A 12,003-nucleotide genomic window follows, 5' to 3' on the forward strand; every position below is an offset into this window, starting at 1 on the left:
GCCCATAGCAGATGCTCTGTAAATATCTGCTGGATAAATGAGCCTGGATTTTGCAGAAATCCTAGAGCACTGAGCTAAGACCATGGTGTCTGCAACCTGGTTAGTAGCTGTGAGATGGTGGGCCACTCAGCCTTTCCAGGCCACTCCCCTGTTTGGCTCAGCCAGCCTACCCTGGGCTCCAGGCTCTTGGGACACAGCTTCTCAAGGCTCAAGAAACAAACACCCCAGGCCTCATGGCTACTTGGCTCTCACTGAAGTCACCAGGACTCAGTTGATGGCTCCCTTGGGCTTTCTGGCCAACTCCCACGCCCTTGAGTGTCCCAGGGCCCTCGAAGGAAGGGCCAAAGGTACTCCATATCTGTTTTGAGTTGTCAGACAGCTGTTTGAGCCTCTGGCCTCTGTTGGACCCTGGGTGACAGCTGGCGATACAGAAAAAATAGATTGAGATACATTCTTGAGCTTTCCTGCTATATGAGAAGCCAGCAGAGTGGGCTCTGAGAGCACAGAGGAAGACCCCCATGAAGGCTGCTCAGAGGAGGGCACCCATGGTGGGCATCTTTAATGAGGAGAAAGGCGTTCAAGGGTCAGCAAATCATTTATGGAAAGATGAGCAACAGCTTGGCACTTGGGGGTCTAGGGGAGCTTCATTCTGGCTGGTACTTCCTCCTGGCAGGAACCCTGGGGTGGTGGAGACCAGCTTGTGGGGGGCCCTGAAAGCTGGTTGAGGATCTTGACTTCTTCCTGAAAACACTGGGGAGTCACAGAAAGACTTTAAGCAGGGAAGAGCCAGGGTCAGATCCGCATTATGGGAAGCTCACTTGGGCTGCCTCCGGAAGAGATGGTGGAGGGAGGAGGCAAGCCTGGGGCACAGAGCCTGGAGGTGACACTTACTGAGGACTCACTAAGTGCTGGGGAAGTGTAGGGGCCGTGCCGAGGCAACAACCATGGATCATCTACAGCTGTGTGTTCTTGGGTAGATTACTTAATCTCTCTGTGCCTCAGTTTCCTCATCTGTAAAATGAGGATACTACTAGTGTCTACCCAATAAAGGACTGTGTGAGGACTGAGAGATGGAATGCCAGGAATATGCTCAGTCCAGTGCCAGGAGCCCACAGCAGTCTGTTTATTGTAGCTGTTATTATTACTACCAATAATCCTGAAAGGGGGTTGTTCTTCTGCTTGTTTCTCTGTGTGTATGCAGTGGGAGATATTCTTAGCAGGGTCCTACAGATGAGAAAACTGAGCCCTGGAGCCTTCAAATGACTTGTTCAAGGGGATTAGAGCCCAGTGTGGGTAGACTTCCAGTCCCCTGGGGGACAACGAGGGAACTACCAGTAGCTTTGTCCTGGGCCCTCTGTGGGCAGAGTGTACCCTGGGTACTTCGGGGCAATTCTCCCCTGCCTGTGAACACTGACAGCCAGGCTAGGGGTCCTACAGATTCCTTAGATCTTGGCCAGTGCCTTAAGCCTGCCTTCTCTTTGAGCCTCCTGGGCCCCCCCAGCAGAGCTGGGACCCCCAGCCACCCCCAGCCACTCCCCAGGAGGTAGATGTAGATGTGTCCTGTGTGGCCAGGCCAGAGAGGCTTCCTCCTGGGGACCCGCTCCTAATCCCAGCGTCCACCCCCACCAGCAGCAGCCTCCACATTAGACCACAATATTCCTTCTCTCCTCAGATGAGGTGCTACATCCTGAGGGGGGCGGCCGAGGCCCTGATACTGGCCAGGAGTCGGAAGAGGGCCTCTGCTCTCAGCCCTGGCTGCCAGGAGCCTAGGCAAGGCCCTCCCTTTGGTGATTACTGGGGCCTGCAGTGCTCGATTGGAGGCAGCAAAGCACCATGGTGAGGAGCCAAGCCCAGACTCAAATCCCAGCTCCTCCGTTTCCCTGCATGGCCTTGACCCCTCTGAGTCTCTGCGTCCTCCTCCATAAAACGGGGAGGATAACAATCTGTGCCTCATAAGCTTGACCTGAGGCTGAAATGAGTCAAGATGCATGCAGAGTGCCTGGCACCAAGCCTGGCACAGAGTAACTGCTCTTTAAGGGGTACGTGCTAGTCAAGAAGCTGCCAACAACCCTCCCTCATGTTCGTAACTCATTTTCTACGTCTCTTTTCTCTCATCACAGCCCCCTCTTACAGAGGAGAAATCTGAGCATCAGAGATGACTAGAGGCTTGTCCAGGGTCACTAAGAACAGCCTGATTCTGGTTTACTTGCTGTTCCTCCCATGACCATCCATAGTCAACAGACAAGGGCCTCTCCAACAATAACTGGGCTGGGACAGAAAAGGGAGCCCTGGGGTGGGTCACAGAGGATGGTAGAGGACCTGGCCACCCTGCCCTTGGCAAGAGGGCTGGAGCTGTTGTGAAGCAGGAAAGTCCCTGCCTCAGCCCGCATCTCTTCACTCAGCACACACCTGCTGCCAGAGACCCCAGAACTATGGGTGGTTCATATTTAGAAACATCCCTAGGTATTTGGGGCACCTGGGTGGCTCAGTCAGTCAACTGTCCGATTCTTGATTTCAGCTCAGGTTGTGATCTCACAGTTTGTGGGATCGAGCCCTGTGTCGGGCTCTGTGCTGATGTGCAGAGCCTGCTTGGGATTTTCTCTCTCCTTCTCTCTTTGCTCTTCTCTCTCTCTCTCTTTGCCTGCCCTTCCCTCGCCTTCTCTCTCAAAATAAATAATATTTAAAAACAAAGAAACCAAGAAACATCCCTAGGTATTTGCAAGGAAATCCTACAACGAGATGGTAAGAAGTCATACCTGAGATGTTTTCTGAAGAAAGATGGATAAATCTGGCCACAGGAGATAGGGGAGGGTTTATGCGGTGAAACGTTCTAGAAATGAACAGATTCAAAGTGTGTCACCTTGAGGTGGAGTATTCCTTCTTTTCTCATGGTCACCCCAGACTCACTGAGAGCCAGTCTCCATGTCCTCCTGTAGGCAAAGACCTCCCTGAGGGCCCACTGCCAGCTGTATGCCTCCCTGGATGGCATAGGACCCCCAAATTTAAGCCATCCAAAACTGGACCCAGCATCTTTTCTCAACTGATGTCTACCTACCCTCCCACCCAACCCAGATCTCTGAGCCCCTTTCTTACACTGGACAAGCCATCAGTCATGTTCTTCCAATTCTTTATCCTAATTATCTCCATTCCATTACCATAGCCCAAGTTCAGACCAGGTTAACTGCTACCTAGGAACACAGCAGCCTCCTCTCTGCCAGCACAATCTTCCAGAAGCTCCTCTTTGTTGATCTTTACTCTCTTGCTTCACAAACCTCCATGGCTCCCTGTTATCTCCATGAGTTCTCAACTGGAGTACACTTGGAAAACGCAGGTGCCCTGGCCTGAGTCCACACTTCTTGACTCAGACTCTGAGGCTCCCCAGGCCATCTGGATACCCACTGAAGGCTTAGAATCCTGTAACCCCAGGATTCTCCAAACTCCTCAACCTGACTCTTTTGACCCTCAGCGTTCCAGCCTGTCAAATGGAGGTTGGCAGCAGGGTTGTGTAAGATTCTGAACTGAAGTGCTGGGCATGGGCTTGGCACACAGGATGTTTCTCAGTGCTTTCTTCTGGGTACCCCAGCCATTGGGAAGGTTGGGGGAAGAACTTCCCTGTGGAGAGACCCTGTGGGGCCTGGCCTGGCCTCACACTCTTCGTGTACAGAAGGAGGACTTCATCACTTGTATCCCCTGCCTGCCCTGAGCCTGTTTTCAATTACACCCACAGGAAACTCCCCGAGCGGAGGCGCAACAACACCGAGGTCCCCAGAGACCAGCCTGGCCTAGAACATCTGATCCAGCCTGCACCAGCCCCTCCTGCTCCCCTGGCCCAGTCTTCACAAGCTTTGGCCTACCCTCTGTCCTTGGGCCCCTGGTCAGCAGTAGCGATGACCAAAGACACCCCCACCCCCACCCCATCACGCCTGGATGCGTGGAAGTGAGGCACCCTTCATAGACTGGGCAACTGAGGTAGCAATGGGGAATTCTCAGCCACATTCCAAGGGTATACAGCAGAAAGTAGGTTCCTCGAGGTCTCTGGTGCCACGCATGGGTTTCATGTGGATACCTGTCTGTCCCTTCCAGCTGGGCAGCCCTTCAGAAATGCCAGGGAATCTGTGAAGCCCTTCTCCCACTCCCATGTTGGACAAAGCACTGCCTTAGATGAAAACTCCAAGTCCTGTTTAGGAGAGACCTTGCTATAAACACTTGCTATAAATTAAAACACTCTGAGTGAGGAGCTCCCTAAGACCACAGAGTTCTGTTGTGAGTACTGGGGTTGAGCTGCCCCTGTACCCCTGAAAATGTGGGGCAGGAGTGGGGGGCTGGACCTCGCAGGAGCAGGAAGCCTAAGGTGGGGGCCAATTTAACCCTTTAGGACCATATATAGGCTTCAAGTCCCAGGCTGGCTCTTGAAGGGCTCCCTCCTCCCCAAAATAGGACACGCTTGGAGAGGAAGGATGGTTATGGGGGAGGGAGAGGGTGATAATGAAAACAGCCTCTCTGTAGGGCCAGCAGGAGACCGGCTGTGCTGAGGAATGCAGAGTAAATTCACCCATCACTTGATTTTTATTTTTCCCAGCTGGCTGAAGTGGTGTGGGGTGGGAGGTGTCTGAAGGAGGGCTGTGCTGCATCCTGCAGGCTCTAGGGTGCACCTCCCTACCCCACCAGCCCCGGCTTGCCCTGGAACAGCTAAACACACATACACACATACACACACACCCCAACCTAGCAAGTGTTTGGCTGACTCACTACATAAACAGAGTGTTGGGTTTTCTTTGTCTTTGCTTTGTTTTGAATGTTAGCCCTCCCCCACAAGCTCTACAGCCCTCTGCAGGGCTCAGAGGATGCCCAGGACCAAATATTCCTCCCAGCCAGAGAGATGGGAGGGGGCAAAGCACTCATCAGGTTATGTGGGCTTTCTGTTTTGTTTTTCTTTCTTTTTTTTTTCTTTCTTTCTTTCTTTCTTTCTTTTTTTTTTTTTTTTGCTTACTGTTCCCCTACCTGAGCCAGGTCAGGGAATTGGAGAAGGCCCTACATTGAAAGGAAGTTGGACAGAGATTGTTTGTCAGATGGGGAAACCAAAACCCAGAGTCAGGCAGTGACTTGCCCAAGGTCACCAGATCAAAGAACAACAAACAGCCAAAACTTAGGTCTTTGGGTTCACAAGCTGGCCACTTCTCTATACACCCAAGTTTCCCATCTGTGAAATAGGAATGATATGCATTCCCTTGTCTTTGGAGCATATGGTCAGGACTGCAAGCTCACATGTTTTCACACCCTGAGCCAAATCTTCAGGGTGAGGGTCTGCTAGTGTTCACTGTTCATACACTTACTGTGTGGCTAGTGGCTTTTGCCTTTTACCTTGCCTGTGGGCAGTGCAGCCTCACCTTCTACCCTGGAAAGAGGCTAGGGAGACACCAAAAAAGTTGCTCCTTTGCTCTCATGCTGTATGAGTAGGGCCCTACCATCTCCACCCCACCCTCACTCATTCTCAGTCCCCGCCTCCTCCTTACTGGGTCGTTTCTAGAACACCCTCAAGGAGTCCCTGCTCTGACTGGTTCTGAGTGCTTGCTCTCTCAACATTCTGGATCTCACCTTTTGGGTTCCCCTGGTAAGATTTCTTAATCACAGTATGATTTATTGGGCACCTACTAGGTACCAGGTATGGTTCTAAACATTTTAGTTATGATCTCACTAAAGAATACCAACTGCAGGAAATGGGAACTCTTATTATTATTTCCATATTTACAAGGGAGGAAATGGAGGCTCAGAGAGGTAAAGGCCCAAGGTCACCCGGATGAGAGATGGAGGTGGGATTTGAACATGGGTCTGCTTGACCCCAGAGCAGATCCTTTTAGCCACAACTAAGAACAACAGCTCAGGTCCCTTCCGGAAACACAGGGTCCTCCAGAAGGCATATTAGATCCCTGGCAGGACTACCAGAGACCAGGCAAGGGGCCAGCCCACTAGGTTCACTGGGGAGGGACTCTGGATTCCCAGCATGGCCTGGAAGCCTCGACCCAGGCTCTGTTGCAAATCCAGGAGTCCCTGGGTAGTAGTTACCCAGGGGTCTACCCCACGTGGTTAGCCTGCCGTGGAAACTTTCAGCCAGATTTCCAGACTGCTCCTGACCAGATCTCCTGGGAATCCCCTTCCTGGGCTGGGGACTACATCTCTTGTCGGCGCCCCCTCCAAACTCCCAGGATCCCCTCTCTGGCCCTGAGTTTCAGTGCTGACCTTCTCCCCGCACTGGACTGGGTCCCAGAGCTCCTTCCTGGGGCTCCAGGTCCCAAGTACTCCTTCCATCTTCAGCGCTTCTTCTCCCACGCGCTCCTCTCCCTGAGTCTTGGCCCCAGGGGCTTCCTCGCTGAGTCCGTCAGGTCTCCCGGTCCCGGTCTCCTCTCCTGGCCCCGACACCCTCCTCGGACGGTACCCTAGTCACAGCGCCCCCTCGCGCCCGGCTCCCCGCGGAGCTGAGCCCCGGTCAGAGGGCCGCGCCGTACCTTACTGTCAGCACGCACCCGGCCGGCGCGCAGCAGCAGCAGCAACAGCAGCAGCAGCGGCAGCAGCAGGAGCAGGGGCAGTGGCCGGGGCCGGGATAGGAGGGCGGCCGCGGCCATGGCGGGACGGGCACGGTGGGCACGGACGGCAGTGTGCCGACGCTGGGAAGCGCGGGCCGCACTGTGAGCTCTGTGCGGCCGCCAGCGAAGCCCGCGCAGCGCGCCCCCCACCCCACGCCCCCTCCCGCGCTGCCGGGGGCGGAGCTAGGGTGGAGGGGGTACCCCGCCCTGCCCGGCCCTCTCTCTGCGGGGACTCTTCGCCATTGGGCGGCTCTCCAAAGGGCATCCCTGCCAGGACACACAAAAAAGGGTCTTGTTCGGAGTACCCAGGAGCCGCGGGGCCAAAACGCGGAAAGCGGGGTCCCCACACGGAGGAAGGTCCTGTTCTGTGAGATGTGGGACCTTGGGCGTGTCCCTTCACCTTTTTGAGCCTCAGTATCCTAATCTGTAAAATGGGGAAAATGGAGCTTTCCTTTTGGAGTGGTTGTGAAGTTCAGATAAGTGATGTTTCCAGAGCAAATGAACTTTTCAGCTCTCCAAATACTCACACTCCGCCAACTCTACCCTCTCTCGACTCGGACCTCTCTCTCCCGTTGTTTCTTTTCCTTTTCCCTCCGTGATTCCTCCCGTCTACCCCCAATTAAACTCCAGTAGCGTCTGCCTTTTAAACACCCTTCCTCTTTCCCATCCTCAAGAGGGAGAGCTTCATTTCTCTGATTCCTAGGCAGCAAAACTCCCAAGGAGCCGCTTCTGGTCGCCACGCCTCAGGTTCCCTGCTCATCCCCTCGCTCCAGCGCTCGTCTGTCTGACTCGGGATGGCTAGTTGAGGTCCTCAGGACCTCCTGTCACCGCACCTAAGACGGCACCTCTCTAACCTCCCAGAATCGACAGCTCTTGTCCATGACTCCTCAAACCCTCTCCTCTCTCGGCTTCTTTCGGATTCCCCGTACGACCTCGCACGGGGCGCTTTCTCAAGCACCTTTGCTTGTCGTTCCATTTCTGCGCACCCCGGGACAGACACCTTTCTCTTTCCTCTCCACGCTGCCTCTGTAGGTAACCCTCCCCTGATCCAGGGCAGTTCCACTTGTGTGTCTGTTTACCTGCCCTTGTAAACTTTAACAGCTCAAAAAGGACCCCTGTTACGTGCCCCCAATGTTACTCTCAAGCACTTCTCCCTCGTGCATTCCTCCTCCCCTTTATTTTCTTCATAGAATTTTTTGTCACATGAAACTCTTTCTAGTTGGTTTGTGTGTTTCCTTGTGCCCTTTACGCCTTCCCTTGTGGGGAGAAATAAGTCAACAGTGCACATACCTCATGCATGAGTAGCTAGCTGAATGGTCCCAGGACCCGCAGCTCCAGCATTACCTGGGAGCTTAGAGATGCAAATTCTCAGGCCCTACCCCAAATCCAAGGAAGCAGAAACTCTAGGGATGGGGCCCAAGAATCTGTGTTTTAACAACTCCTCTAGGGGACGTATCGTTTGACTGGTCTCCCTGACTCTGGTGCTCCTTGACTCTGAGCTGCTTTAACAAGTCACATGCTGCAGGTGTTCAATACAAATTAGCCTCTTTCATAATAAGAGATCTGGGGACATGGCAAAGCCAGGTCTAAATAAGTATAAAAAAATAAAGTGTGTGTGTTCTTACTATCTGTGAATGGACACACAATAAATCATTATGGTGGTTATTGCTCCGGAGGGAAAACAGTTGTTGGGAATCATTGGAAGAAGAAAAGTTTACTTTTCATTGAGTACATTTTTGCATCTGGGATTTTGTAATGTGTGTCCTATATATTCAAATAATAGACAAATGTACTTAAAATAAACAAAACTGGGTAGGGGTTACCTTTCTCCCCATGCAACCTGGCTCTGACTCTCTGGCTAGGCTCAGGAAGAAAAAGGCAATGCCCCCTCCAACTCTGCCCCCTGCTGGCTGTTCCACAACATGGCCCCATGGTCTCTTCTTTTCACCCTTTTCGTCCTACCTCTCCATCCCTCAGCAGGCTCCAGTCACAGTAGATTCTCTAAGTTCTCACTTGGCCTTGGGGCCTTTGCATATGCTCTTCTTTCCTCCTGAAACTCTCTCTGCTCACTCTCACTCACTCTTCTTATTTCAATGCTCCTTATCCCAGAAAGCATTCCCCGATCATCACCACCAACCAAAATGAACCCTGCCACATATTCCCACAGCACAAGAAACTTCTAAGTGTGTTCTCAGTTGCAGAACTTATGTGCACTTGTGGTTTTGCGTGGTTATTTGACCAGATTAGTCTCCACCACCAAAGGGTGGAGGGAAAAGCACCCACAATGGGGCTCATAAGTGCCTTGTCCTTAGCTGTATCCTTGTCTTGTCCTGTTCATCCTGTTTGTCTGTCTGCCTCTGGCCTCAGGACCATTCCCCTGAAGATCCCTCCTTATCCTTGAATACTTTCCTTTCCAGCTCTTCTGTCAGGAGTCCTGTGGTGATGGGAGTTTTCTCCATGTCTTTCTGAGCCTGTTTTCTCATTTGCAAATTGAGGGAAAGTACTGACTTCCCAGGATTGGGAGGATGGGGCAAACACTGTAGGGAAAACATCCCGTATAGGTGCCTACCTCATAGGACACTGTATATTTAAGACAGTGCCTGGGTCTCAGTACGTTGTCATTTCCCTCACTTTTCTCAGTTTCATGGTAGTTGACTCTTCCCAAGGAGCATTTTCAGAAGAGAGGTAACTGAGAATTAGGAATAGCTCTTTAACAGTAGTAGTAGGTCCTATTTATTAGGTTAGATCTAATGTTAATTGGTTTGCATATTATTTTTTTATTTTTTAACTTTACAAATTAATTTGAGAGAGAGAGACAGAGAGAGTGCGTGCATGAGTGGGGGAGGCGAAGAGAGGAAAACACAGAATCTGAAGCAGGCTTCAGGCTCTGAGCTGGCAGCACAGAGCCTGATGAAGAGCTCAAACTCACGAACCGTACCGTGAGATCATGACCGAGCTTTAGTTGGATACTTAACCGGGTGAGCCACCCAGGCATCCCATATATTTTATTAAGTAGGCTTCACGCCCAGCACAGAGTCCAACGTGGGGCTTGAACTCATGAGCTTGAGATCAAGACCTGATTTGAGATCAAGAGTTGGATGCATAACCCTTAGAGCCACCCAGGCACCCCTGCATGCATCATATTATTTCTCATAACAATCCTGTTAGGTAGCAATGATCTCTATTCCCTCCCTCCCCCTGAGAAACCAGGACTTTGAGGATCAGAGGAAACACGCCCAAGGTCACAGTTACTAAGTAGAAAAGTCAGATTTGTCTTATTAATCCTTTTACCCACTCAGCAATTATTTATTGAGTGTCTACTAAGTCTAGGCTCTGTGCTTAGCATTATCTTATAATGATGAGAGAATAAAGGGATTTGACTAGTCAGATCTAAAAAAGCTTTTAGGAGGAAGCGACAACAAAGCTGGAGTCTGAAGGAGGAGGATGAGTTGCTTCCAAAGGCTAAGTATTTGGCTGAACTTTTCCCCATTGTTGAGGGTCTGCTTAGAATCTGTCCACCACTGAAACCCCTGGCTTTCAGGAGGTTTCTGCAGGGCCATTTAGCCTCTGATTGGATCTCCAGGGAAGAACTTCACAAGGGAAGTTCTGGAAGGCCAAAGAAAGACATGTGGTCCTGACACATTTTAGAACCCAGAGCTGAGGGTATGACCCAGAGGACCTTGGACCCCCTCCCCCTCACACCACCACCACACTAAAGGTTTTCCTCTCCCTCTGGGGCTGGGGAATGGTAGTAGGAAAGCAATTAGCTCAACAAAGCTGTAATGGAACACACAGGAGATCTAGATGTCCCCTGGTGGGAAGTATTTTAAAAGGTATCCCTGAGGATATATTTGAACAGGATCTTGAAAGATGAATAGGAGTTTGGGAGTGGGTTGGGTGAAGCCAGCTTCAAGCAGCCAGAGTTGGGTTTGGAATCCCCATCACTGCTGGGTGACTTCAACATTGTATCATAGGGACAAAATGGGAGCTCCCTCATAGAGCAGGTGTAAGTTTTAGACAACATAGTGTTAATGTAAATCAAACAGTGGCCAGCACAGAATAAAGAAACAATACAGATTAATCAATGTTGGTAAGGAAAAGCCACCTTCTAATTGCAAGGAAGCTTTGCAAAGCATCTTGTGGAGCAGGTGAGGGAAGGTATGTGATGAGAAATGTGGGCAAGGGTCAGACCAGGCAGTGGTGCAAATGCCAGGATAAGGATTTTAAAAAATTAAGCAAGGATTGACAGTGAGCCAGTTGATTGGTAGGGCGGGACTAGGGGGGTGATGAGGAAGGGGCAGACACAAGGAAGCTGTGGCATGACCCGGCAGAGTGGAGGCGGGCCAAAGCACCACAGTTCTTGTTCTTTGTCTTCCAGCGGGCCAGGTCCGGCTTAGGCTTAGTTAGACCTGGGGCGGCAGCCACGATGAGTCCTTCCCTGACAGGGTCGCTGAAGGCAGACGCCTGGGCAGGCCCAGAGGCTGGTGGCCTCGCGCCACCTGGCGGCTGCAGAAGGTGCTCAGCCGGGAACAGGGAAACCGCAAAATCCGGCATTTTGCTCTGGGAAACTGAGGCAGGGAGCGGGTTAGGGGTTTGGGGATCTTCTGATTGGACCTCGTCCCTCTTCTAATCCCATTTTACAGACAGGGTAACCGAGGAGAAGGGAATGCTAAAAACGTTGGGTAAGGAGTTTCTCAAACGGAGGGGTTCAGGACACTAGGAGTAAAGAGTCTGAGAGTTTCTTTAATGGCATCAATAGAGTGGAGCTTAGTTTGTCATTCGGTTAAGCAGGGGGAAACTTACAGAGGAGGAAGAGAAACAGTAATCCTTCCCGCCCACCCGGAGGTAAAGGCTTTTAAGAGTACCCCGGAAAGCAGACTTTTATAGATTCTATTTGCATACGAACGTAGTCACCTGGAGTTAAACTCCATCCCTTTAATCTCTGGTCCAATTTGTCCCGAAGCCGCGGAGGAAGTCCCTCGTGAATGCCTCCAAACCCCGCCCCCTGTAATCCCCGCCCACAGGGCTGGGCTTCATTGCACGTGCTCACCCAGCTCCTTGGCGATCCGCCCCTTGGAAAGACTCATTGTCGAGGCGGGGGGAGATAGGAAATCTTAGGGAACGTTGATCATGAAAAACTCAAATAAAGAGAAGACCGTGAAGTACTGTTTGTTATATCTTTACCGACAGTTTTTATCATGGTTCTAGATATTTAGAGGCCTTGGCCTTCACTTCTCAGGGCTGCTTATCCTTCCTTCCACCCCTCTAGTTGGTGGGGTCCCGCGTGGCCGGCCTCGCCCGGCGGACTTCAATTCCCAGCGTGCCCCGCAGGCCCGTGCGTGGTAGCGGCGCGTGACGTCGGGGGAGGGAGCTGGCCAGTGCTGAGGGGGCGCGGCGCGGAGGGGCGAGGAGCCGGGCGGCT

At 51.9% G+C, this 12,003-nt stretch overlaps 1 protein-coding gene across 4 annotated transcripts in view; it reads right to left on the reverse strand.

Annotated features, from left to right (window-relative positions):
- OLFML2A (olfactomedin like 2A) overlaps positions 1-12,003 on the reverse strand; it is a 33,164-nt gene that overhangs the window by 19,833 nt on the left and 1,328 nt on the right. The window contains exon 2 of one of the 4 annotated variants that reach the window (XM_029919820.1): positions 2,757-2,830. The exons of 1 other annotated variant lie outside the window; for it this stretch is intronic. Coding sequence is in view for 1 of the 3 variants with exons in the window: in XM_029919819.1 (XP_029775679.1) it covers positions 6,504-6,620 (117 nt within the window). In the remaining 2 variants the exon portion in view is untranslated. Of the gene's footprint in view, positions 1-2,756; positions 2,831-6,503; positions 6,667-11,495; positions 11,580-12,003 lie in introns of those variants that run through there. 2 more of the 4 variants (XM_029919823.1, XM_029919819.1) reach the window with 2 other exon arrangements.

This window comes from Suricata suricatta, chromosome 13 (genome assembly GCF_006229205.1).
Source record: "Suricata suricatta isolate VVHF042 chromosome 13, meerkat_22Aug2017_6uvM2_HiC, whole genome shotgun sequence".
NCBI classification, from domain to species: Eukaryota; Metazoa; Chordata; class Mammalia; order Carnivora; family Herpestidae; genus Suricata; species Suricata suricatta.